The sequence below is a fragment of the Nipponia nippon genome, unplaced genomic scaffold (genome assembly GCF_047370975.1).
Source record: "Nipponia nippon isolate SJK-2023a ecotype South Korea unplaced genomic scaffold, ASM4737097v1 scaffold_10, whole genome shotgun sequence".
In the NCBI taxonomy this organism is placed as follows: Eukaryota; Metazoa; Chordata; class Aves; order Pelecaniformes; family Threskiornithidae; genus Nipponia; species Nipponia nippon.
This window is the reverse complement of record NW_028262291.1, coordinates 18,071,676-18,094,135: the sequence shown is the minus strand read 5'-3', so window position 1 is coordinate 18,094,135 and position 22,460 is coordinate 18,071,676. Positions and strand designations below refer to the sequence as shown.

The window sequence follows — 22,460 nt, the reverse complement described above, 5'->3', positions numbered from 1 at the left end:
TTACTGCAATAGTACTAGTCCTGATCTCTTGGGGCACCAGGACAGGTAGGAGAATTGTTTCTAGGGAGTCCCCTTTAGAAACCACTGGAGATACGTGCTGTGAGGTTTGGTGGAAGCCAAGTAGCTCTGAAACAGCAAATGTCTTGCCATGCTTTCATAACCACAAGATTTTGGCCCAAGGCTGCCTGTCACAGCTGCAAGCTCTGCTGCTGGGAATACTCAGCAGGGCCCAGAGGAAGGGTCGATGGATGGAAGGGTGGTCGGGGGGAGCATCAGCATCAGAGCAGCACTGGTGTGGCGGCTGCAGGAGGGAGACCCTGTCATGGGCTCTTGGATGCATCAAGGGAGCCCATATGGAGGCTCACTGTGGGGAATCACTGATGCTTTCAGATTTCCTATTTTATGGCTGTGTCTTCTTCTCAGCAGCTCCTCTGGCTGCTCTTCCAGCCCTTCAGTTTGCAGTGGTTTTGCCAGTTCTGTGCTCATGACAGGAGCAGGAGCAATGCATCCTGGCAGGGATGAGATGGCAGTTTCCATCTGCACGGCTCCGACGGAGGCAGTCAGATCTGGTTTGGGAAAAGAGGCTGTTAAAACCACAGCCTCCTCTCAGACCAGCTTTCAAAATCTGCCACCAGCAAAATGCAGCCCTGGCCACTGCTACCACCTCTGCCAGGCTGCGCCCATCCCATGGGGACCTCCTGCATGGTTTCCACTACGCTGGCACAGGAGTTCCTCAGCAGAGGGGACATGACCCTTCCCCACACTCCCTGCCGCCTCGGCCAGCTGGCATTGCCATGGCAGCTTTTCCTCCCAGAAAGCGGCAATTTTGGGGCCAGATACTTGAAAGAGGTTTGCAGCGACCCTGAAATGCCCAGCTCTTGGCCAATACACTCAAAACTCCTTTTTGGATGAAATCTGCTTTCTGCACATGACTTGTCAAATACTTGTGAACGACAAGCGTGTTCCACAGCAGGGACTCTGCCTGGGCCTCCCACAAGCAGAAGGAGGAACTGGACACACTTTCTAAATTGGTCGTGGCGGTCATCCACGATTTTTCTGGGTACAATTAATAGGTGACTTAATTCTTTGCTTAATCTGAACTCTCCATTACGCAGCTGAGGAAGTTCGGTGTTCCAGCTGCCTCGCTATATTTGGGCTGTGAACTGCAGGAAGTTGATCAGCATGACATTGCCACAGATCTTGCCCTGTAACTTTTCCCTAGAAAGAGAAATCTCATTCAAACCTCTCTGCCCTGTCCTCCTTGCCCCCTGGGCACTGGGGATACCGGGTGCTCTGCCTACTGGCTCCAGTGCTGTGTAATCCTCCTCCCTCCCTCCCAGGGAGTTCATTTGGACAGTAGAAGGAGAGTACGATGTGATGGGTGGCTCCAGGACCCTGCCTTACTAGAGGACAATGACACCCTAAAGTAAACATCAGCGCCCCCTCCCTAAGATGTGGACACATGAACCAGCACAGTCCTTCAAATAGATCCACAACATTTATTCAATTGCTTTGAAGGTGCAGTAGCATAAGTGCGTGTTTCTGCCTGTGGCCTGCAGGCTCCCCGCCGCTGGCCTTGCCACTAGTTGCAGTAGTTTTCCAGTTGGTAGAGGGAGCACGTGTTGTGGCAGCATTGCTCAACGATCCCTCGCTTCACTTTCTCAAACTCCTCCTGCTGGAAGGGCAGCTCTCCTACCTCGCCATGCAAGGGACCGCTCACTGCCAGGGAAGAAAAAAATAAGCCATGGGATGTCACACAGCATCAGCCCTGGCTGTTGAGTGCCGCAGAGACCCCCTCTTTGCAGACACCAGATTTTTAAGCCAGAGTTGGCTGGAAAATGGTGAGGAAGTTGCAAGGGTTTCCCCGGTTTGATGCTGCTTGTAGCACCTTCAGGCTCTGTGTTTCCTCTCCAAAAATAATCCTATGGTGCTCAGAAGGAGCCAAGCTGAGTGGGTATCAGCAGTGTGAGGGACAAGGAAATACAGGGGCTTTATTGAGGTAGGCATGTGGAGGAGAAACCCTGCACTCTCCCTGGGGTGAGCAGCTAGTAAATAAGATGATAAAATAGGCTGGTCTGCTCCAGAGAGATGAGTTGTTTGGGACAGTTTGGCAGTTACCCACTCTTCTGTGAGCCTGGGCAAACAACTGGGATGTCCGAGGGATTGCAAGGACAGTCCAGTCCTGGGGCTGGATGCATTTCCCAGCTGGTCCTGAACAGCCTGCTCCTGTTGGCTGCCTGGATGTAGCCTCGAACCGATGGCAAAAGTGTTCATGTGTGTCCATGTTCACAGCTGGGGATGAGTTTTTAGAAGGAATGATAAATTGGCGTATTTGGATACAGACAAAACTCAACAGAACATCTCACTTGCTGGTGGGAACTGGAAAAATTGTGGACAGAACTGTTCAGGCTTTAGTTGCCCAATGAAAATACAGAAATTGGCAAATAAATCAGTGAATTTTTCCTGTAGGAAGAAAAGAGGCCCTAACAACAAAAAGAAAATGCCTGGAAAGCGACAATGAGATGAGGTTTCTAGGGTAATATGAAAGTACAGCACAAAATGCAAAATCCCCAAGCCCCCAAAGCATGATGCAATGAACAAGGCACAAGAGTAACAAGAAATCATTATGCTAGTGTGCTAGGAGGAAAATTTAGGAAAGGTTTAGTCTGACATTAAGTAGAAGAGGAAATAGCTAGTCAATGTTTTGTGATTTACTTGTCTTCATCCTTCAAGCCAGCTGTGAGCAGACTGTAAAACACAACCAGCTTATGTGACGAAGAGGTGGTGGCTCAGGCAAAAATCCTGGAACAAGAGGTAGCAAATCCTCAGATACTTTCAAACTGGTTGGCCCTGATGAAATTCTCAATACAGTATTTAGGGGATTGGCTAATGAAACTTCCAACCCACTCATGGTGGTCTTCCGAAACAAATCATCAGAGAAGAGAGCAACTAACAGCCCAGCTGGCCATTCAAAACAAATCATGGCAAACCCTCTGCTATGACATTACCTTGCATCACCTTCCAAAGACCTCTAAGACTATTTCACAGGATGGCTGCATACGCAGGAGAAGGAATCAGATAGAAATGAAACCAGTGTGTGATGGGAAGAGAACTGGTGGGAGAGGCCTATCATAGTCAGAGGAGGTTAAGTAATGGTCCATCTTGAAACGAGAGGGTTGAAATGACTGGGATTTGGCAGGGGTCTCTTCTGCATCTATCTATTCAAAGTCTCTGTTAGTAGCTTGGAAAACAGAAGGGAGAGTGTATTTGCTGGATTCATAGAGGAGCTAAAGCTGAGAGGAACTGCAAGTACCCATCTCCAGGAGAGACATCATCCTTGCATTACAATTGGAGCATTACAGATCCTGGCCCCGTCTAGATACAAACACCATGTTGAAGAGCAGCTCTCTGGACTGCCTCATCCCACATACACCGCCATGCAGACACAAAGTGCTGGACCAGGGGCGAGGGTGTGCCGGCAGGGCTGTCAGCTCCTCCTGCCTCCTGGCCCTCTCACTCATCAGTAGTCCAGGAGTCCTAAGGAGGGGAACAAAAGCAGCACCACCAGCATTTCACCACCATGAAATAAGAGACAATATAAAGCTGCGGGGGCTGCAAGCCTCTTGAAGGGCAAGATTAGTACTAAAAATTGCCTTTGAAACTATAGAAATTCTGAAAAGATGGGATGCTGTTCAGTAAGAAATGGGAAAGATGCTGAAGGTAGGCAGGAAGACTGAGTCGCGCATCCAGGACAAGGATTTGACTGTGGTAGCGGTCCTTCAAGGACTGCTGATCCACCTGAGGGAGGGCCAAGGCATCCAAGGGAGATAGTGATCACTATCAATCAACAGCGCAGCACTGTTTTGAAAAAGACAAACCACCTGCGTAGGCAGGAACATGGTGTGAAAAACATGCAATATCATTCTTCCAGTTTGCTCATTCTACTTGGCACTGGCAAGGCCTCAGCTGGGGTCCTGTGTGCAATTTGCATGGACAGAGATCTAGAAAATATGACCTAAGAGGGTAGTGGGGGGGGTGTAGAGGGGATTTAACTGAGGTTAGGTTAAAACTAGACATGGGAACAGTCTTCAAATATTTTGAAAAGCAGCTATAAAGAAGAAAGGAGTAGTCTCTTCCCCACCTCCACTATGAAGAAGACAAGAAATAATTTACAGCAAGGGACATTCAGGTTACGTACTGGGAAAAAACACTCAAGAAGAATGTCAGTTAAGCATGGGAATGGGCAGTTTCAGAAGGCAGAATAAGCTTCCTCACTGGAGGTTTTTATGAACATATTAGACAAGTGTGGGTCAGGAATAGGGTGGGGAAAATTGATCCTGCCTTGGGGCAGAAGGAGGCTTCCTGGGTTCCTTCCACCTTTATTTTCTGTGAACACTCCCAGGCCAGTGTAATGGCCACACAAAGAAATAGACAAGTTTGAGCTTTCAGCCACAATTCCTTTTGCCTTATAAATCCTCTTTCCCTGCTTGCCCTCCCATCTGCCTTTTTAACCTGCAGAGCTTTTCATTGGCAGTGTGATGCTGTTGGTATGTTAAAGATATTCCTGGCATTCCCCATCAAGGACATTCCTAGTGTCACCATCAAAGATAGGCAGTTGTTGCCTTTTGCATCGCATAGCATACAACTGCGTTCAAGGCAAGCCTGACTTACCTAGAGGCTGCTCAATGTCCCGTCGGGCTTTAGGGGAGTAGAAGAAACCCCGCTCTCCACACACCAGGTAGAGAGCCTCCACCAAGTGGGAGCCACAGAGGTGCTGGGTGGCAGCCGCATGGCTGGTCCCAGGGCCGGAAAGAGCAAGAAGGGCCAGGAGAGGCAGCGATCGGATCCAGAGAGCCATGGTGAGCAGGATGAGGCCTAGGGTTAAGAGGCAGAGGAGACACAGGGAGGTCTAGGAGGGAGAAATAGGTTGCCATCAAGCATCTTATGTCCTTCAGCTCCTTTGGCATGAAAATGAGACCAAAGTAGCAGATGGACCTTCTAAAGATTGCTTGAAAGGGAAGGAGAGCTTTCTGCATCAGGCTTTACAAGTCACAGTAAATGACTAATGATTATAACCAGAAGTCCATCTCCATCCACCTGCTCACATCAGTCCCGGCCTCCCTGCTGTCTTCCCCCAAAAGGCCAAACTAGACTGGAAGAGCCATCCCACTGAGCCCTGTAGCATACGTACCCAGAAAAGCCAAGATCAACAGACACCTTCAGAGGAAGAACCCTCTCTTCCAAGTCAGAAGGGGCTGTTCTTTATGATGATGGCCCAGAAACAACACAATGTGCTCAAAGACCTGAGGACACTTCATTTTCTTGGACTAGTGAGCCAGCACTTTTCACCACCAGCTACATCAACTTAAGAAAATAGTTCTGCAAAACAGGTAGAATCTAAAAGGGGAGCAATCACACTTACCCAAAGAAGTGGCAGCAAGAGATGGAAAGAAGTTTGCTCTGAGAGATGAAGACTGTTTGCTTGGTAGTAATATCCCCATTCTCTCTTTCCCGTATTTATATGCTTTACATTAGCCCAAGTGACACAAGAGCTAGCACAAGCCCCACCTCCTTGATGACACTCTAGCCAAAATTTTTGCTGCTTGTGCACATTAATTTCCCTCTACGTAGCATCAACAGGTCTTTATGCAAGTTAAGATAGAAGCAACAGTTTGCAGTTTCCATCTCATTTCATCCAACCTGTTTTTGCTTCCCTGTAGCTCTGTCCTGAGCCATCAGTGACCCTTTTAGCAGGAGATAATGGTGCTATTACAGCTGCAATGATCGCTAATGACACTAATGCTGGCAATAGGCACTGCTGGCATTGAGGTGGCTCAACAGCTGTTTCTAAAATGTAAAATTAAAGGCAAACATGTTAATCTGTTTGATTAATATCACCTTGGAAAGTATGCAGTGATGGGGCCAAGTTGTCGGTTAGACCATGCTACTGTCAGGTGTTAGAGGAAGGAAAACATATCATTGCGCTGAGGCTATCTGCGTCTCCAATTGCTGGCCACGCGGCGCACAGCAAGAGACACGTGTCCATGGCTTGGGCTGGGGGAGGAATAACATCTGCATTTTACAGGAGACCTTGGGCAGTTGTTTTAGCAGAGTGCGGGGCCAGAGTTAGAGCGTTTGAAATTTTATATGTGAAAAAATAAGACTTGCCCCCTTCGCCCACTGAAAGGCAGGTCCCCTCCTTCATCTGCCAGGTGCCCCTTCAAATTCCTGTTTGGGATTAAGCAGAGCAAAGACTCAGTCTCTGCTGTTTGCAGGTGAGAGCCCCTCAGCTCTTCTCTCTGGGTCTCTGACCAAAATTGTGTCTTCGACACCAACAAACATTTCTGGTAAATCCCAGTGAAAACCAGGAGATAGCTGATTATCTCCATTCTGGCTGGTAAGTTCACTTTTAATAGGAGATGATGGGCCAGGGATGGTCCACTGGCTTTCATGGGTCTGATTTTGGCAACAGATCTAGCGCACTCTCTTTTTCATCACATTACCCCATTTTTTTGATACCTCTGTGGTCAGCTTTTCTGCCACAAATAGCATGCTTGTACCTTTTTCTGCTTAAAGTATACTTTTTTTTTTCTGCCTGAAAAGGCCCATTTTAAATGCTGGGAATGAGATGATCTTCAAACTTCCCATTGCTCTAAATTTTGAGACTACAAGTGCTCAGCACCACTGAAAAGGAAACATTTTCATCTGTTTGAACTCTGCTGCTTTGTTTAACTTAGAATAAGCCTGATTCTCCATACATAATATAAATCAGAAGGAAGTTCACCAAAATCAGCAGAATGCCTTGAGACTCAAACCAGACCCTTGATTTCTTGAGTAGGCAAAGCAATTCCATCCATCAGCATCTAGGAGGTAGGAAGTCCCATATGCCCCTATCATGGCTTTAAGTGTGAAGTATCATGTGTTTGCTAAATGACTGCGATTGCAAAAAGGCTCGTCAGAAGTGCTAAATCTCTGATGAGCGTACAGGGAGAGGACTCATTTGCTCAAACGGATGCGAGACAAGGTTATCAGTTACATCCCCTACCATGTAGGTCTTTTGGCCTCCTGCTAATAAATCCAAGTTGTGATGCTCAACTACAGTTAAGAGCATCTGTGCACGATGCGTAACACTATCTCGGTCTCCCTTCCCCTCAAAAAAGATATTGGATGTACTTGAATGACCTAGTGGTATACCCATGAAGAGGGTCTCAGGTTTCAGCAAGATATGAGTATGGGAAATTCACTTACTCAGACCTTCTTTCTAGCAGGAGAAGATGGGGAATTAGCAGCTACACAGGATGAAACCTGGCATTTTACCCCATTTGAAGTAGGTTGTCAAATCCAGGAGCAGAAGCCCTGTGACACTCATGCTTCCTCCAGAGCAGGGAGCCCCCACCTGGCATCTCACATGAAGGGGACCACTTCCAGAATTACCCTACAGATCCCCTTAGCAGTCATTTTCCTGCAGTCACCACACTGTGTCAGGTCTGATGAACTTCAGTCCAGTGGTCACGTTGGAAAGGCTCCAGAGCAGGGTGTTCCCCAGGTTAATCACATGCTGAGATTTGCTGTTTAGGGTTTTCCTCCTTGCACTTTTGAACATTACCTGAGCTCACCTGAACTCATGTTTTATTGACAGTGGGACTTTGTAAGGAGGCTCCTCTATCCACTATCTTCTCCCTTCTGTGCTGGGCTTCCCCCTTCCCCGGGGCCTACCCCAGTGATGCAGCAAAAAAGCTATTTTATTTTGTGTTGGAAGTGCCATGTTGTTAGTCTGTTGCTTCTCTTACTCTTCGCTAACCAAATCCTGGAGGTAGCTTCGAAAAGTTCATGGCATTTCTGTAGCATGTCCCAGCAGGGGAAGGGCTGACTATACCCGAGCATTCAGGAATCCCTCTTGGCTCACTGTAGTTTGGGTGCAGAAATAAGCCAGAAGATTTATTGGAAGGAAAAAAGATATCATGCTGGCTCAAAGTTCAGCACGTGCCAATATTTTTGCAAAAGTTTCCTACTATGATTTTTTTTCCCTCTTCCAAAATATGATCACTTTGATTATTTATTGGAAACCATATTTTTTTACCATAAATGGTCCTTTGGAATATGAAAAATGCTAGCAGTGATATAAAAGGAGACAAAATGGATATAAACTGCGGAAAGTTTTGTCTTAGAGGGAAAACTCCCATGTCAGCAGTGAACTCAGAGAGGGGGCCAACAGGGGAGCCCATTTCTTGACAGAAAATCTTTTTCTACAGAAAAATCGCAGCTCACTCCTTCCAGGTTGGGCTTCCCCATGATTTTCATGTGATTAGGCAGTGACAGGCCAAACACTCATCCATCGTTCCAGCTACGCGTGCCTCCCGTGACCCCCCCCTAGATCCTCGGCTCCACATTGGGCTCACTTGACCGAAGGGTGGGAGCAGCTGGGTGGGAGTGGGCTGCTCCTGGCTCCTGCCCTTCGTGCTAAACCACCTCTGGACGTGACTTGAAGCCACCTCCCTCACTCACATCCTCCCGACCCTGAGCAGTTGCATCAGTGGGAACGAGGTTTAGGCAATCGCCAGTGTCATGTAGTCAAGTTTTACAGTCCTTTGCCAGCACAATAAAACCTTTACTACTGTAGATGTCTAGCATTTTCGAACCCTGTCCTGAAAAAATAACAAGCCTGCTATGGGGGAACTAGTTAACAATTACAAGTTTGAGCAAGTTTTACTGACAGCAAAGGTCAGGTCTGGAGGTGAGCGAGTTCTCGGAGAGCACCCGGGGACCCTGAAACACCATCTGCATCCCTGCCACTGCTTTCACACTCAGCAGCCACCGCTGGGGTTGCTCTGCCCATCCCTGGGTGTGTGTTACCCCAAAAGCAGCGCACAGAACAACGCAATGATGACTGTGTGCCTCCTTTTCCCTGGAGGGCAAGTTTGGTGGCTTGTGAAACAAAGCCCTGGAGGAGATGCTGCCTGCCAATGTACCTCTGTGCTGTGCCAGCAGCCTGCTGAAACATGGCCCCGAGGCACCCGGAGGGGTCTTCACCCCCAAGAGCAGCTTTTGGGGGTGGCCAGACCCTGGGAGGTGTCCCAGTATGGCCACTTGTAGCTGGGGATGTGTAGTTGGGGCAATGCATTCAAGCACATGGGCTGTTTGAGGTACAGAGGTGTAGCTTTTCACTCAGCACAGGGAAATGGGGACCCCCCTGGGGCCCAGCAGTTGCCCCCTCCAGGCTTTGCTCTGCTCCCTGTGCAGGGTGCAGCAGCAACCGGTGGCATGGCGCTGAGTGGGGAATCCAGCATCCTCAGTGCTCCTTGTCTCCGTGTGGTTTCCAGCAGCTGTGCTCCCATTGGTGTCTCCAAGCACGCGTGGAGCGGCAGTGTGCGACCGCCCCACCAGTGGCAGTGGCACGAGAGAAAGGGCGGGGAGGTGAACCTGGCACAAGGAGAGTGCTTAATCATGGGAATGCTTGCAACCAAATCCTGCGATGCCTGCAGAGATACGTGGCAGGTGGGGCAGCTGCCAAGGGCTCCGGGGGAGAGGGGGCTGCTACAGCAAAGGGTGAGGCTCTGTGGCTTATCTGGAGCCACACAATGAGAGATGCCCTTGCTTCAAAAGGGGCATTGTGCAAGCAGAGGAGGGGGCCACTCACTGGGATACAAGTAATCTCAGCTGCTTCTATAAACTAATCCAGGCAGCCGCCTGGGTGCAGGGCATGTGAGCCGTCCCCATCACCCGCCAGCCACTGGGCCCAAGGGAGACACTCCTGTCAGACTGAGGATTTCACAATTTTCCAGGCTTTTCCAGGCCAGGGACATTATCTTGCCACTTAGAGCACAAAGGGTTGTTTCATAAAGCAGAGGGTGTAACCCAAAGCCCAGTGTAACCAACTGGGTCTACCCATCAGTTTCCATCAGCTTTGGGTTAGCTGCTAACAGTGAAGAGAGTCGTGAGTACATCCACACCCCTGGAGATGTAGCTCACTGGTAGAAGGTGCTCCAGGGAGCAACTCCGAAGAGCCTGTAGCTTTCATTAGAGGATGAGGGAGTTTCCCCAGTGTACTGTGGCTCTGAGAATGGGCTCCTGCAACCCAAACCCTCCGGCCACCCCTCCTGAGCACACCGCGCTTCTCGGCAGGGAAATGCTGACTGTCGGCCAGCCCAGCTCACCTGGGACCATGGCACCTGAAAATTGGTTTGGCTGCACCTCGCTCAAGCCCTCTGGCCTCTGCAGTAGGTACAGCTACCCAAGCAAAATAGACCAAATTTAATGATCTCTAGAGTAAAGCTCCCAAAATCTTTCCCATCCACCTTGGGAAGAGCATATGCAAGATTATAAATATAGATGGAAAAAACAGGTATGCTCCTTTTAAGCCCATTAAAATATTACTGGCCACATTTTTTTTTTGAGAAGGTAGAGGAGAAAATAGCACCTGAGAGCTGCTAATAGTTCCTAGACACAGCTATTAGCAGATGCAGCAGAACAAATTAGTTTGTTTATCAATGAGGAGAAGATGAAATCTGTGGCTATTAATGGCCCAAAAGTAATCCTTGGCGTAGATAGAGAAACATTAGAAGAGATGATGACACCCTGCTAAAGGACAAGTAATGAACAGCAAAAGTAACAAATAACTTCCATAGAGTGGAGAAGCGCCGGAAAAGTAGCCTGATCAGCACCAATCCAAAAATACATATTTTCAGCACTGATACCACATCTGTCCTTCTTCATGTCATGCAAGTCCATGAGAACAACCAAAGAGGACCTTGACCTGGTCCTCAGGAAACAACCATGAGAGGGGCCATTGAGTCCATCAGGGAGTTTTCTCCAGTATCCACAACTGTAGGCAGTAAAGTCTCATGGTGCCACCACCATGGCTTTAATTGCAGCTGGCATCACAGGCACCTCTTGAAAAGCAAAGGCATGGATGACTTGGAGAAGCCTTGTAATATGAAGAAGAAAATCTGGTCCTTGGCCATTTTGCTGGAAAGCATGGGCAGGCCACCAGAGAGCAGCAGACGTAGCAGAAAGTGACGGGTGCTATAACCAGCCAAGGCAGCAAGGGGATAAGGACAGAAATGCAAAAAAATGAAGGAATGGTTTCTGCTGGCTCAGACTGGATTTGTCCCTTGCTGTAAAGTGGTCTCATGATTGAAAATAAATGATCATGTCACATACTTCTGTATTTTGTGCCACTGCTCATCTTTGCAGCGCAGCCACGGGTATGCCGTGGACATCTGCCATGGTTTCCCTGATGATAAAATTGGGGGCTGCAAGTGATACTGTAAGAGGACATTGAGGAGCAACACACTCATTCTCGCATGACACACTTTGCTGAGTTTAAATATGAAGATTTGAGACTCCATTTTCTAGAATAAACTTTACTTCAAAAGCCCTTGTTTTGCTATTAAGGTGCTCTTGGAGATTTTGTCTGACGCTATCCTGATGCCACTGCCCTGAGGCCCCGCTTTTCCCCACGAGATGTGGCTTGCCCTCTGGAGGTGCCACTCGCTTTTTTTGCCTTCACAGGGTGCTCCAAGCTTTAGCACTTCAGATGCCTCCAGATGGGTTGGGAGCTGAGACAGGGGCTGTGATTTCTTCCTCCTTCCCCCTCACTCCCACAGCGTCACCCCCATGGGAACTGGTGTTTTGCCGACTGGCACAGCTCTGCGCCAAAGGACCTTTCCTAACACAGCACCTGGCAGCCAATAAAACCCAACCCATTATTGTTCTTCCAAGCAGTGGATGCTTCCAGGCATCTGTCTTCCTGGTGTTATCGCCAACTACACTGGTTATTCCTCACTCCCTGGGATGCTCTGCCAGGGTTGGGAGGTGCCAAGGACTTGCAGAAGGGCTGACCCCCTCCCCGCTCGCAGTCGGCCGGGCCCCACTGTAGAGTGCTCTGATCTCCCCTGCCAGGACACGGGGACACCCAGGTCTGATATCATTAATTATCGCTGGATAAGTGGATCATTTTGAGCACTTAAAGCTACTTTAAGGATTTGGATGCACACCAGTAACCGGTCCATAGGCTTGCCTATGGGTTCCTAGACAAGGAGGTGTAAATCCTACTGATAAGGCTTGTTAGTGTTAGGGGACAGGGGAGGGGGAGGCGGGGGGTGTTTGGAGCCAGGCACAGGGATCTCCGGGGGCCAGGAGGGGTGAGCCTGCTGTTGCAGCCCCCTCCTTCTGCCAGGGAGCCCCGGGCTGGGGGGAGGCACTGGGGTGCCGCAGGCAGTTGGGGTCAGGCTGATTTACAGCAGTGGAGGAACCGGGGCTGTTAATTCAAAGTTGCCGCTTATCGGTGTTTAGAAAGCAAGCTCCGATCTGTTGGTTAGCGATTTGGCCTTTGCTGTAAATAGAGAGGCCCCATGCTTTGCTCTGACATTTTTGTCCTTATTATCTTGTCTCGGCCTCCAAGGGAGGTGGGAGAGTTATTTGAGGCTGACCTTAGTGGAAGGAAAATGAACAACTCCCTTACCCCACCCTGTTTTTCTCTCTGCCGTCCTGGGTAACAACTGTTGCATTGAACTGTCTGTGCGAGATACTTAATCCTCTACCATCCCTGAAAATATTTTGTAGATCAATTCACCCTGCTGTGTCCAGAGAAAATAATTGCAAAGAGACTAAGTGGAACTAATGTCAGGAGTAAAAAAAATGGATTTGGCATCACTACGCCTCCAGGAAAATCAATGAGGATGGGCCATGACCCCATCAGGCACTGGAGCTCACCGCCGAGCCCGTCCCGTCTTGCATCGCTGTGGTTCAAGTCTAATTCAAACCTGTGTTTCAGATGAGTTTCATAACCAGTTGCTCCATCCCAGACTAAACCTCTGAACATCGCATACAGAAACACATGACAGTGGCTGGTTAGAGCTGGAGGGAGTATTTTGGAGTTGGGGTCTGTATATTGGGAATTTAGATCAGGACCCAAACCCCCCACAGTTCTGGGGCAGAGGATTTGGGGGATGCACGAGGAGTCTGGGTGGGTCCCATCCCTGCTGGGATGTATGTGGTTTTGGGAGGCTTGCAGTAGGGAAGTCAACATGTGCACATGCTCCAGCTGCTCCTCAGTGATACGCCCCGTGTACAAGATGGTTGAAGTGAATTCGTTAACACAGTCATGAAGAAACCCTCGTTCGTTTGAAGCATAGCACTAGCAAGTCTAGAAAATGTCTAATCTCCAAACGCTGATTTTATTGACCTGCCACCGCCAACCATACCAGCTGCACAACGAGAGTGGTGGAAAGCTGTATTAGCACCTCTGAGGTGCAGTCACATGGGGTGTTAAATCCCTTACCTAATCTTTGCAAACCTCTCTATTCAGTTAAAAAAAATAACTAAAAAATAATCTCCTGATCAGTTTTCAAGACATTTCAGATACTTTCTGCTTTCAGACGTGCCAGAAAAATGTCAAAAGATTGTCTTTCCCCTAGAAAAACTAGCATTTTCCCCAAAATTATAATGAACAAGTGCAAGGAAACTGAAAACAAATTCTTCACAGTGGAAAGTGCAGTACCTTTTCTGGTCCCTGGGGAAAGAAACAAGTTTGATTTGAGCTGGATTAGCAGTACGAATGACAGCTCAGGTCAGCCGCAGCCTTGTCCGAATCAATTCCCATCTCCAGGGGGGCGGTGCATGTGTGCACGCATACCTGCGGCTGTAGGGTTTGTAAATAATTGAGTTCTTCTGATCTGTACCATCACAGCACAAGAAGAAAGATTTGGTCCTGAGGGGGCTGACAGAGGTTCAAGCCCCAGATCTGCCACTTAGACACTTCTTCCCAAAGCTGTTTAGGCATGTAATTACTTTTCAGGCTCTGCGCCTGGTCTGAGTCTCTCTGATTCTCTGCCTCCTTTTATCTGTCAGCTTTTACAGGGACAAGAGTACTCCTCTACCTCCCAAGCGTGTAATGAAGATGAATTCATTACAGCTGTAACACTTTAACGAGCACTATGAAGATACAGGGTATCCTTACAAGTCCTAAATTAGGAAACTCCCTCTCAGACAGTGCTGGGGTGCCTGGATGCATGGTCCAGACCTGTGCCGGCAATACATTAATCCACCTCTGTCTCTGATTCTGGAAGGGATTTAACCAGAGAAAGAGTCTGGCTTTCACGTAAAAGCCAAGCGTGCAGTAGTGACTGGAACAGGTTTCCTTAAACGTAAGGATAACTCTAGAGTAGGAAACACTTATGTGGCCTTGGGCATCTCTTCTGGTCTTTGGGGGTGCATTCCAATTCCTGGGCATCCTGAATCCCACATGGACACAGCAGATGCCTCAGGTCATCTAAAATAGTCCCTATGCTTAAGCAAGCAGGATCCACCCCTAATTACTCTTAGAAGGGTGTTCAACACACTTAGGACTGGGGTTGCATAGCCTGGTTACCGGCAAACCAGACTACGTTACTAGGCACAGTGCATATGCCAGCGTTCCTACATGGCCAGCGTTACTGGAACTGAACAGAAATAGTGACAAATGCTGGGAGAGAAAGCACGTAGGAAGGCAAGCCCCCTGCTGTGTTACTATTTAAAAGAGACCTCCCAACTACTGTCCCATGCATAATTGTGCAATTGGTAATAACCTGGCAAAGAAAGGCTTAGATCAGCTCATCTGCAAACAAGGGACCATTTTCCACCTCTGAACTAACATTTCACATGTGTGCCAGTTGCAGATCTCTTGCTGTAATGGGTCCCAGGTTGGATTTTGCGTACTACCTGCAGGGAAGACGGCCAACTTGAATCTGGACAGCAGAAGGATGAAAGAGCCAAACTCAAGATGCTAGACCAGAAATATATTTTTTTTTATTCTTAATATCATGTCAGCAGCAGCACGATTCCAAAATGAAAAATAATTCTGTTTCGTATTTCTTTACACAGAGAGACAGACAGACAGATCCACCCACAGCAGCAGCAGCAACAACAGCAAGAGACTGCTCAGCGAGGCACTGAGGCACTGGGACATGCAGATACCAGAGGGTACGGTTGGGTCTGGCTCAGAGAAAGGCTTTTCTCCTTTCTTCCTCCCTCGCCAGCCCATGCTCCATCTACAGGAGGGTTTAACCTGGGCTGACCCATCACCTTGGCTTTCTCCAGATCACTTTTTATAGAGCTTGCAGCCACGTTTGGTGAGGATTGGGGAAATGGCAGGAAGGTTCCCATGACCCACCCAAAGGACATGAGTCGTGTTTAGCTCTAAGCAGCTACATAATCCTACAAATCAGCTCCACTGTCAGGAAAAGGGAATTTATAGCATCTTTTGGTGGAGAGTGTGACTGGGTAGATCCTCAAAGTCGTCTCCTCTGAGCAATCTCATTCAAGGCATCTTACAAATCTGACCAGCCTTGTGCGCAATACTTAAAGGATACCTTAAGAAAATTGAAAGCATGGGAAAAATCTAAAGAGACTCAGGAAAAAGCCTAAAACCAGGAATACTGGAGGACTACAGGAAATCCCAACAATATCAGAGATTACGGCAGGGGCTGTGGGCACCTCTCCAGCCCACAGGAAGCCGATGGGTGATAGAGACCAAATGTTCCCCAATACGGGAGAGCAGATGAAGGGAGGCTCGAGGATATGCCACCTCTGTTAGCGGGACTGGTATGGGAAGCAGCAATAATCTGTGCCAACTGAGCCAAGGCAACACCAGAATATCAGCTGCTTCAATGGGAAAATTGTGTTTTAAAAGAGTCTATCAAGTGACTTGAAATAAGTTTGTCTTTAGAAAAGGAATACCATCTAGTGGCCCAAAAAGGCAATAAGGAGGTGCGATGGCAATTAGAGAATCAGATGAATTTAGAAAAAAGAGTAGGAAAAGCTGCAGAAGTAAGGAGAGGGATTAACATATATAGTGCAGTGATTCACCCTAGAGCAAGGGAGAGCTCAAAAGGGACCTGATCATAGTAAATGTGAAGCTAAAATTAGACACTTGCAAAAGCAGATTGGGATGCAAAAATTAAAAATAACTGCTGTAGCTGCAGGAAGTGGTGGAGAGCACTGGATCGGGAGCCATCAGAGGAAGATTTCAAGGATGATATGGGCAAGTGGGAAAAGAAAGAGAAGTTGAGAATAGCAGCATATCCCACAAAGACTTCAAGTGCCATCCTGGGGCAAACAGGTACGGCAGATCAAACTGCTGTAGCTGTTACAATGAAAAAAGTGACCCCAAGGCAGGTAGCTGCAGATATGAAGCCGCTGAAAGAAAGCACAACGGTAGAGTGGAGTGTAGGACTTAGAGAAACTGCTTCGAATTTTGAATTAAATGCGAATTCAGTGGTAAGTTGATTAGAGCGTGTGCTCCACCAGCTTTTATTCATTGCACATTGGGCACCTCCTTGATGAGCATTTAATGATGCCATCATGGGCATTTAATCAAATTGCCCAGCAGAATGGTAAGACAAGGATGCAATTGGCAGCATTAACATCAGTCCATAAGCTTGAGGAAGATGGAAAGTCTTTAATGAACTGATGGAGAGCTGCTCAAATGTCAGCAGGACATGATACCAACCACCCGCTCCCAACGGAGCACAGGTATCTCCACTGCCCCTGGCAGCCCCGAAGCTGAGTCAGGCTCCTTGGACAGCGGATGAATTAGGAGAGCAAGCGGCACAAACACACCCCCACGATTCACAGCAAACTCCCATATGGCAAAACGCAGGGGAAGAAGCAATTTACAGAGCTGCTTTCACATTAAGAGACAAACAATATACTTTTACTTGCATCCCACAGGGCCAAGCACCTGTCCCGATGCACACGCTTGCGTTAGGAAAGTGTTTGAATGATGGTATCCAGGGGACAAAGAAAAGAAATCGTCTTATGTGGATGATATTCAGGGTACCGCAGCTACAGAAGAAGAGGTACAAGAGAGAAGTAGCTGAGTTTTAAAATTAATAGACCAAATGGGATTTAAAGTCAATTTGAATACGGCACAATTAATGCAACCCCAGGTTAACTGCTTGGGAATTGGAACTGGTGAAACAAGAAGATGGACAGATGCTAGAAAGGTTAAACTTTCTGTGAAATAAAGACTCCCACTAATCAGTCCCAACTCTGAAGTGTGCTGGGAGGATTTAATTTCTATGGCAGCATATCTGTAACTGCACTAGTATCTTATGGCAGCATATACATCTTTGCTAGTACCAGCAGACCATTATGAAAACGACAAAAAAAGAATCAATCAGGAAGGGAGCTGGAGCAAAGAGCAAAACAAAGAGCAAAACATGCTTTATCTAACGTGAAAGAAGCTGCTTGAGAAGCTCCTGCACTAAAATTCACAGTCAAAGGAAAGTTATTCATAATAAGAATTTCAACATCAGCTGATTCTGTGGGAGCAGTACTGTTACAGAAAAATAGTGAAGGAAAATAGATACTAGTACCATATGAATCCTCCCCTCCCCAGGGGCTCGACCAAAATTTCCCTGGCTATGAGAAAGCCTGGTTAGAGGCAGTCTGGGCTATGATGGTTTTTGAGGCTTTCACCCTCAATAGTCCAGTCGTACCCCAGTCTACTCATGCTCTGCTCTTAAGCACAAAGAGAAGAAATGGATATTAATGTGGATATCCTTTTAAAGGAAACCGGTAATAAACCAAAGGTATTGTGCACCCATGGGAGTGCTAAATTTGAACAAGGAGGAAAAATAATCCAGGATACTGCGATTAGTGGAATGAGGGAACACATAGTGGGGAAACTAGAGAAAGGATCATGCCAAGGAGCTTACAGGCTGTCAGTAAAAGACATAAACCCCTCTGGCACAATATCTCTCTACAGATAGCCACTATGCTGATAATAGAATAAAATACTGGATGCATGATAGGGAGAAAGGCGATGGGAAACACATAATGGGACACCCACAAAGAAAACAAGAGGTTTATTTTACAAGCTTAGAAGGAGAGTAGGAATAAAATATATATAAAAGATGTTAAAGTACATGGGAAGACTGAAAGCAATACTAAGAAACAATTTAGTGAGCAAGGAGATAAATTGACTCAGAGTTTGTTTACTGCAGCCCCAACCAGGAATCAGCTAAAAGAGAAGATGGGATGGATACTGTGGTCAGCTGAATGAGAGCAAGCCGTCTTAGACTGTCATAGTAAGTTACATAAAGGAGTACAAGGTACTCTAAAAAGAGTGCAAAGAATTTATATTTGGCCCCAAATGAAGCAAGATATAGAGAACATAAATAAGAACTGCATAAGGTGTGCAATGATGCAAAATTGAACTAGTACAAGAAAGCTGCCAACTCTACTGTACTGGCTAAACCAAGGGCCTTGGCAAATACTGCAAAGGGATCATCCAGATAAACTGTTACACACTAAAGAAGGGTATCGGTATGTCTTTGTCACCGTGAATATCTTTCCAGGATGGGTTGAGGCTCTTCCATCTAAAAGGAATACAACCACTGCAACTGTAAAAATGCTGTTAAAGGAAATTATCCATAGATATGGAACATCAGCTGAGGTAGGATGAGATGGAGGAGGGGGCTTTGTAAGTGAAGTAACTTGAGCCTTAATGAGTAACTTGGGGATGAAGCAAGGACTGCATATACCCTACCACTTCCAATCCTCCAGACTCATCGAAAGAAATGAGTCAGACTATTAAAAATAGAGTAAAGAAAATTGTAGGACAATATTCAAAATGATGGGCTGAAAAGTTAACCTCGATATTAGTAGCTTTAAGAAGCAGTGACAGATTAGGGACTGGTTTACAACCCTACTAGATTTTGTTTGTATAGCCTGTTCCTTGGTGGTCCCATGTCCGAGACCCGAAAATATTATGTCAGGATAAAGAAGAAAACAAGGCTCGCGTAGAAGCAGCAACATGAGAAAAATAGGTAAAATGAGAAAGGAAGAATCCAATTCATACACAGCTTATGAAATAAGGGGCCAAGTAATGTATTTGATATCAGATTAAAAGGAACAAGCCTTAGAGACAAAATGGAAGGGAACCTATTATGTTACTAATAGGATAAGTCCTCTAAGATATTAAATAGACAAGGGCAATGGTAAATACAAATGGGTTCATGTTTCTCAGATGTCCCCCTAAGGGGCCAAATAATTCTGGAATCTGTCATTAATTTGTCAAGAACACAGCCACAGAAAATGCCCCAAAGAGGAACCTCGGGCACCTGTTCAGCCTAAGCTCCCGCACTCACAGCACAACCTCATCTCTCAGAAGCAAGGGGGTGCAGCCTGCGTGGTGTTTACCTCGCACATGGCTGCGGTAGATCTGTTTATATGCTTGCATACTAACGGGGCTGGTTTATGCTTTGAGTTTCCTTATTTTCTATTTTTGTAGGGCAACAGATTTTACTACAGCTCCTTGAACAAGCAACAGCTGACAGAGTCACGGAGCAGCAACGCAAACTCCAAGGCAAGGCAGAGGAGTTGACGGCTCCTGCAGTTGCAAGGATTTTTAACTTCGCTTTTCACTCCATATTAGTATCTTTGGTCTTTTTATAAATTGCATTAATTTTAGAGATTTAACAATGCAGATAGTGACCTTGAAGTCCTTTGGAGAACTAGAGGCGACCACCTTCAGACCTTTATGGGTTTCGAGGCCAGACCAGAAAGCAAATGCCTCCACAGAGACTCCCTGCTTGCTCCTGATCAGGACCCTGGCATCGCTGCAGGGTTTGCAGCATCCTTGCTGCACTCGCAGGCAGTAGCCCAGGAGCTGGAGACTACTAAAGGAGAGAAGGGACAGCAACCTGCAGGCCAGTAACATGGCATTGCTATTGCTAACAAGGCCATAAGCTGTGCATTAACTATACAGGTTTGATTGTTACATCTTGCCTGTTTGGAGCTTTATTTTATTTATTTTAGTCTGTTTTACTGGAGTAACCAATAAGATTTTCATGGCTAGATAGCCAAACTATGACCTAACCTGCCTTAGTCTTGCATAGCTTGCTCCAGCTACTTAATCTAATACTAATAACTTAAGACCCCAAATTAAAAATTGTTACAGCTCTTAAGGGAGCCTTGAGAGTTACAGCTCAAGATCTGGATCTGCCCAGATTGGGAAATCATAGCTGAACCTTTGGAAAAAGTGCTCTAAAATTACAATAACTGAATGAACTCAGCAGTTTTATTCATTTACAGGAAAATCCTCTGAGGAGGAATAACTTGAGGAGAAGCAGCTAGCCCTAGTATTGAACTGCTGATTTCAGTAATGGCCTTTTAAGCAATTTGGGAGGAATTTGGGGGGGGGGGGTGTCAAATAAGAAAAGAAATAGAAAGGAAGGATTGAAGCAGGTGGGAGACTAAGTGCTGTCAGTAGCTAAGTAGTTAAAATTTGAGAGAACTGGGGGTTAAGCATATGTATGTGAAGGTCTGAAATGGGATAAAGTGTAATGGATTGTAAACTATTATGACTGAGCCACAGTAAAAGTAACACTGGAGAGCGATCGTATACATAAGTATTGGAGGATACTTACATCTAATAGCCAAAACTGGACTGCTAAGCCTTGCATTACTTTAAAGAGGAAATTATAAAAATCATATATAGTGGATAAGGATGGTAAAAGCCTATACAAAAATGTTATAACTGACCATGCAAACAACTATGTGTAATTCTCCCCTTCGCTGTCCCCCACAGCTGTTTAGCTGTCTCCACACATCCCAAGCCCAGCTCTGATACTGCACAGCTGCATAACCTTGGGCCAAACTTCTGAGCAAACCGCTAAGTTATGAGACAGCCTGCAAGAAGATAAGGGCAAAAGCAGTGGGAGGAAAACTGAGAGCTTTGGGTCAGATCAAGCCATTAATATCTACAGTGAAAGCTGGACGAAACTAGGTTTGAGCATCCTAACCATATGTTACCTTCCTCAGAAATGGCCAGCAATAGCATTAGTCACACACCTGAGTTACATCAGGTGACACTGATATTGGGATATCTAAGAACAAGATGATGCTGTACCTGTATAATAGACTGGAAAAGTGAAAGCGTGTGAAATCCTCCCAAGGACTGGCAAACTCAAGACACCAGTGGCCCCACTCAGTCTGCAATAACCAATAAACTCAGGACACCAAGAGGCTGCTGAGGCTGCCCAGAGCCACCAGCACACAGGAACATCAATAGCCATGACTGCTGTCTGCTGTGAAGGATGGCAGCGGGGCTCTTGAGCTCCCTGCTGTGGGAGCTTTTAAAAGAGGGCTTGAAGGGGGTGCCCATGCTCTGGTCTGGGGTGGCCAGGGCTTGCTCTGTGGTGCTTGTGCTGGGGAAGATGCAGGTAGATCAGGGCTGCTCTATGCCAGACAGGCAAGTCCTGGCTTAGGTCAGTTTAGCGGTTCAGGGGAGCTACGATGCTTATTGCAGCCTGGTGTGGTGGTGCAGCTCAGGGGTTTGTGCCTAGGCATCGCCCTGTGTGAGACCCTGAGGGGAGGCTGGGAGCTGAAATTTCAAATCTCCTAGGGTTGGTTCAGGCAGAAAAGCTTCTAGAGCAGCTCTGCATTTCCAAAATATATGAGGCTGTAAGAGGCAGGAGATGGTGGGGCCTGAGGGTCCCTCATGAAGTTGCTATAGGAGTTGTTTTGGGGCTAAAAAAGCAGATTAATTTATTCTCTCAAACTGCAAAAAATAGGTTCTCTCTCTCTCTTTTTTTTTTTTTAATACAGAAGCTTTTCTCCTCTTCCTTGCACCCAGCAGCCTAGCACACAGCTCTTGACTTCGACTTTGTAGCCTGACCATGCTTTTGGTCTGTGCTAAGCCTCTTCCAGCAGTCAATAGAAAAGCTACCCAGAACGTCAGCAGACCTTGGGTCTGTCCCTCTGCCCTCCTCCGAGCTGGCCCTACATACAAAAGTGGAAAGCTGTTGGGGGTGCGTGGTGACAGGCAGCAGTGCAAATGTTTGGAGAAGACAGGTAGGAGTTATCAGCTAGGCGAGGGCAGAGCGGGCGGCTTTGGGGCTGCACGGGAAGAGGGGAAGGAAAGAGCCCAGTTCTCGTATTAACTGATAACATTGAGCGCGTTAATCAGTGAATGAAGCTCATCCCTTACACTCTCCAGGGAGTGACTGATTGTCTGAGGGCTGTCCAGGAGCTCGATGCTGTGGGTGTAGGGCTCATATTTCACCGAGAAGGGCCGCTTGATGTGTGCCGCGTAGCTCCTGCAAGGGAAGGGTGCAGAGGGCTTGGTACAAGATATGCATCCTGAGTCTGCCTCCTACCCATCACCATTCACCCAGATCACAATAGGTTAATCTCCTTTAGGCAGAGTTTCTAGGCTAGCACAAGAGCTCTGGTTTCCCACCTTTCCAGCTCCACAGGGCTATAGCAGTAGTTGAGATCCCTCCTGTTCAGCAAGGAAGACCATGAGTTTGACCACAGGTTTCCATGGGCTGACATCAAATGGGAGGGTGCACTGAACTGGGCATCTCCGTGGCTATCACCAGGCATCCTCTACTTCAATTTCTTTTTTTCTTTTTCAAAAATGCCAAGGAGATTTAGAAGCTAATTGCAGGGAAAGCCTGTGGTATTATAGT

The 22,460-nt window shown here is 47.0% G+C and overlaps 1 protein-coding gene across 2 annotated transcripts in view; it reads right to left on the bottom strand.

Annotated features, from left to right (window-relative positions):
• Positions 1–1,621: 1,621 nt before the first annotated feature.
• TH (tyrosine hydroxylase) overlaps positions 1,622–22,460 on the bottom strand; it is a 37,757-nt gene continuing 16,918 nt past the window's right edge. Inside the window, exons 13-14 of one of the 2 annotated variants that reach the window (XM_087746751.1) lie at positions 21,977–22,085; positions 1,622–1,719 (exon numbers count right to left, since the gene is read on the bottom strand). In XM_087746751.1, the coding sequence (XP_087602877.1) occupies positions 1,717–1,719; positions 21,977–22,085 (112 nt within the window). In that variant the 3' untranslated portion in view covers positions 1,622–1,716. Of the gene's footprint in view, positions 1,720–20,241; positions 22,086–22,460 lie in introns of those variants that run through there. The other variant, XM_009462541.2, reaches the window with a different exon arrangement.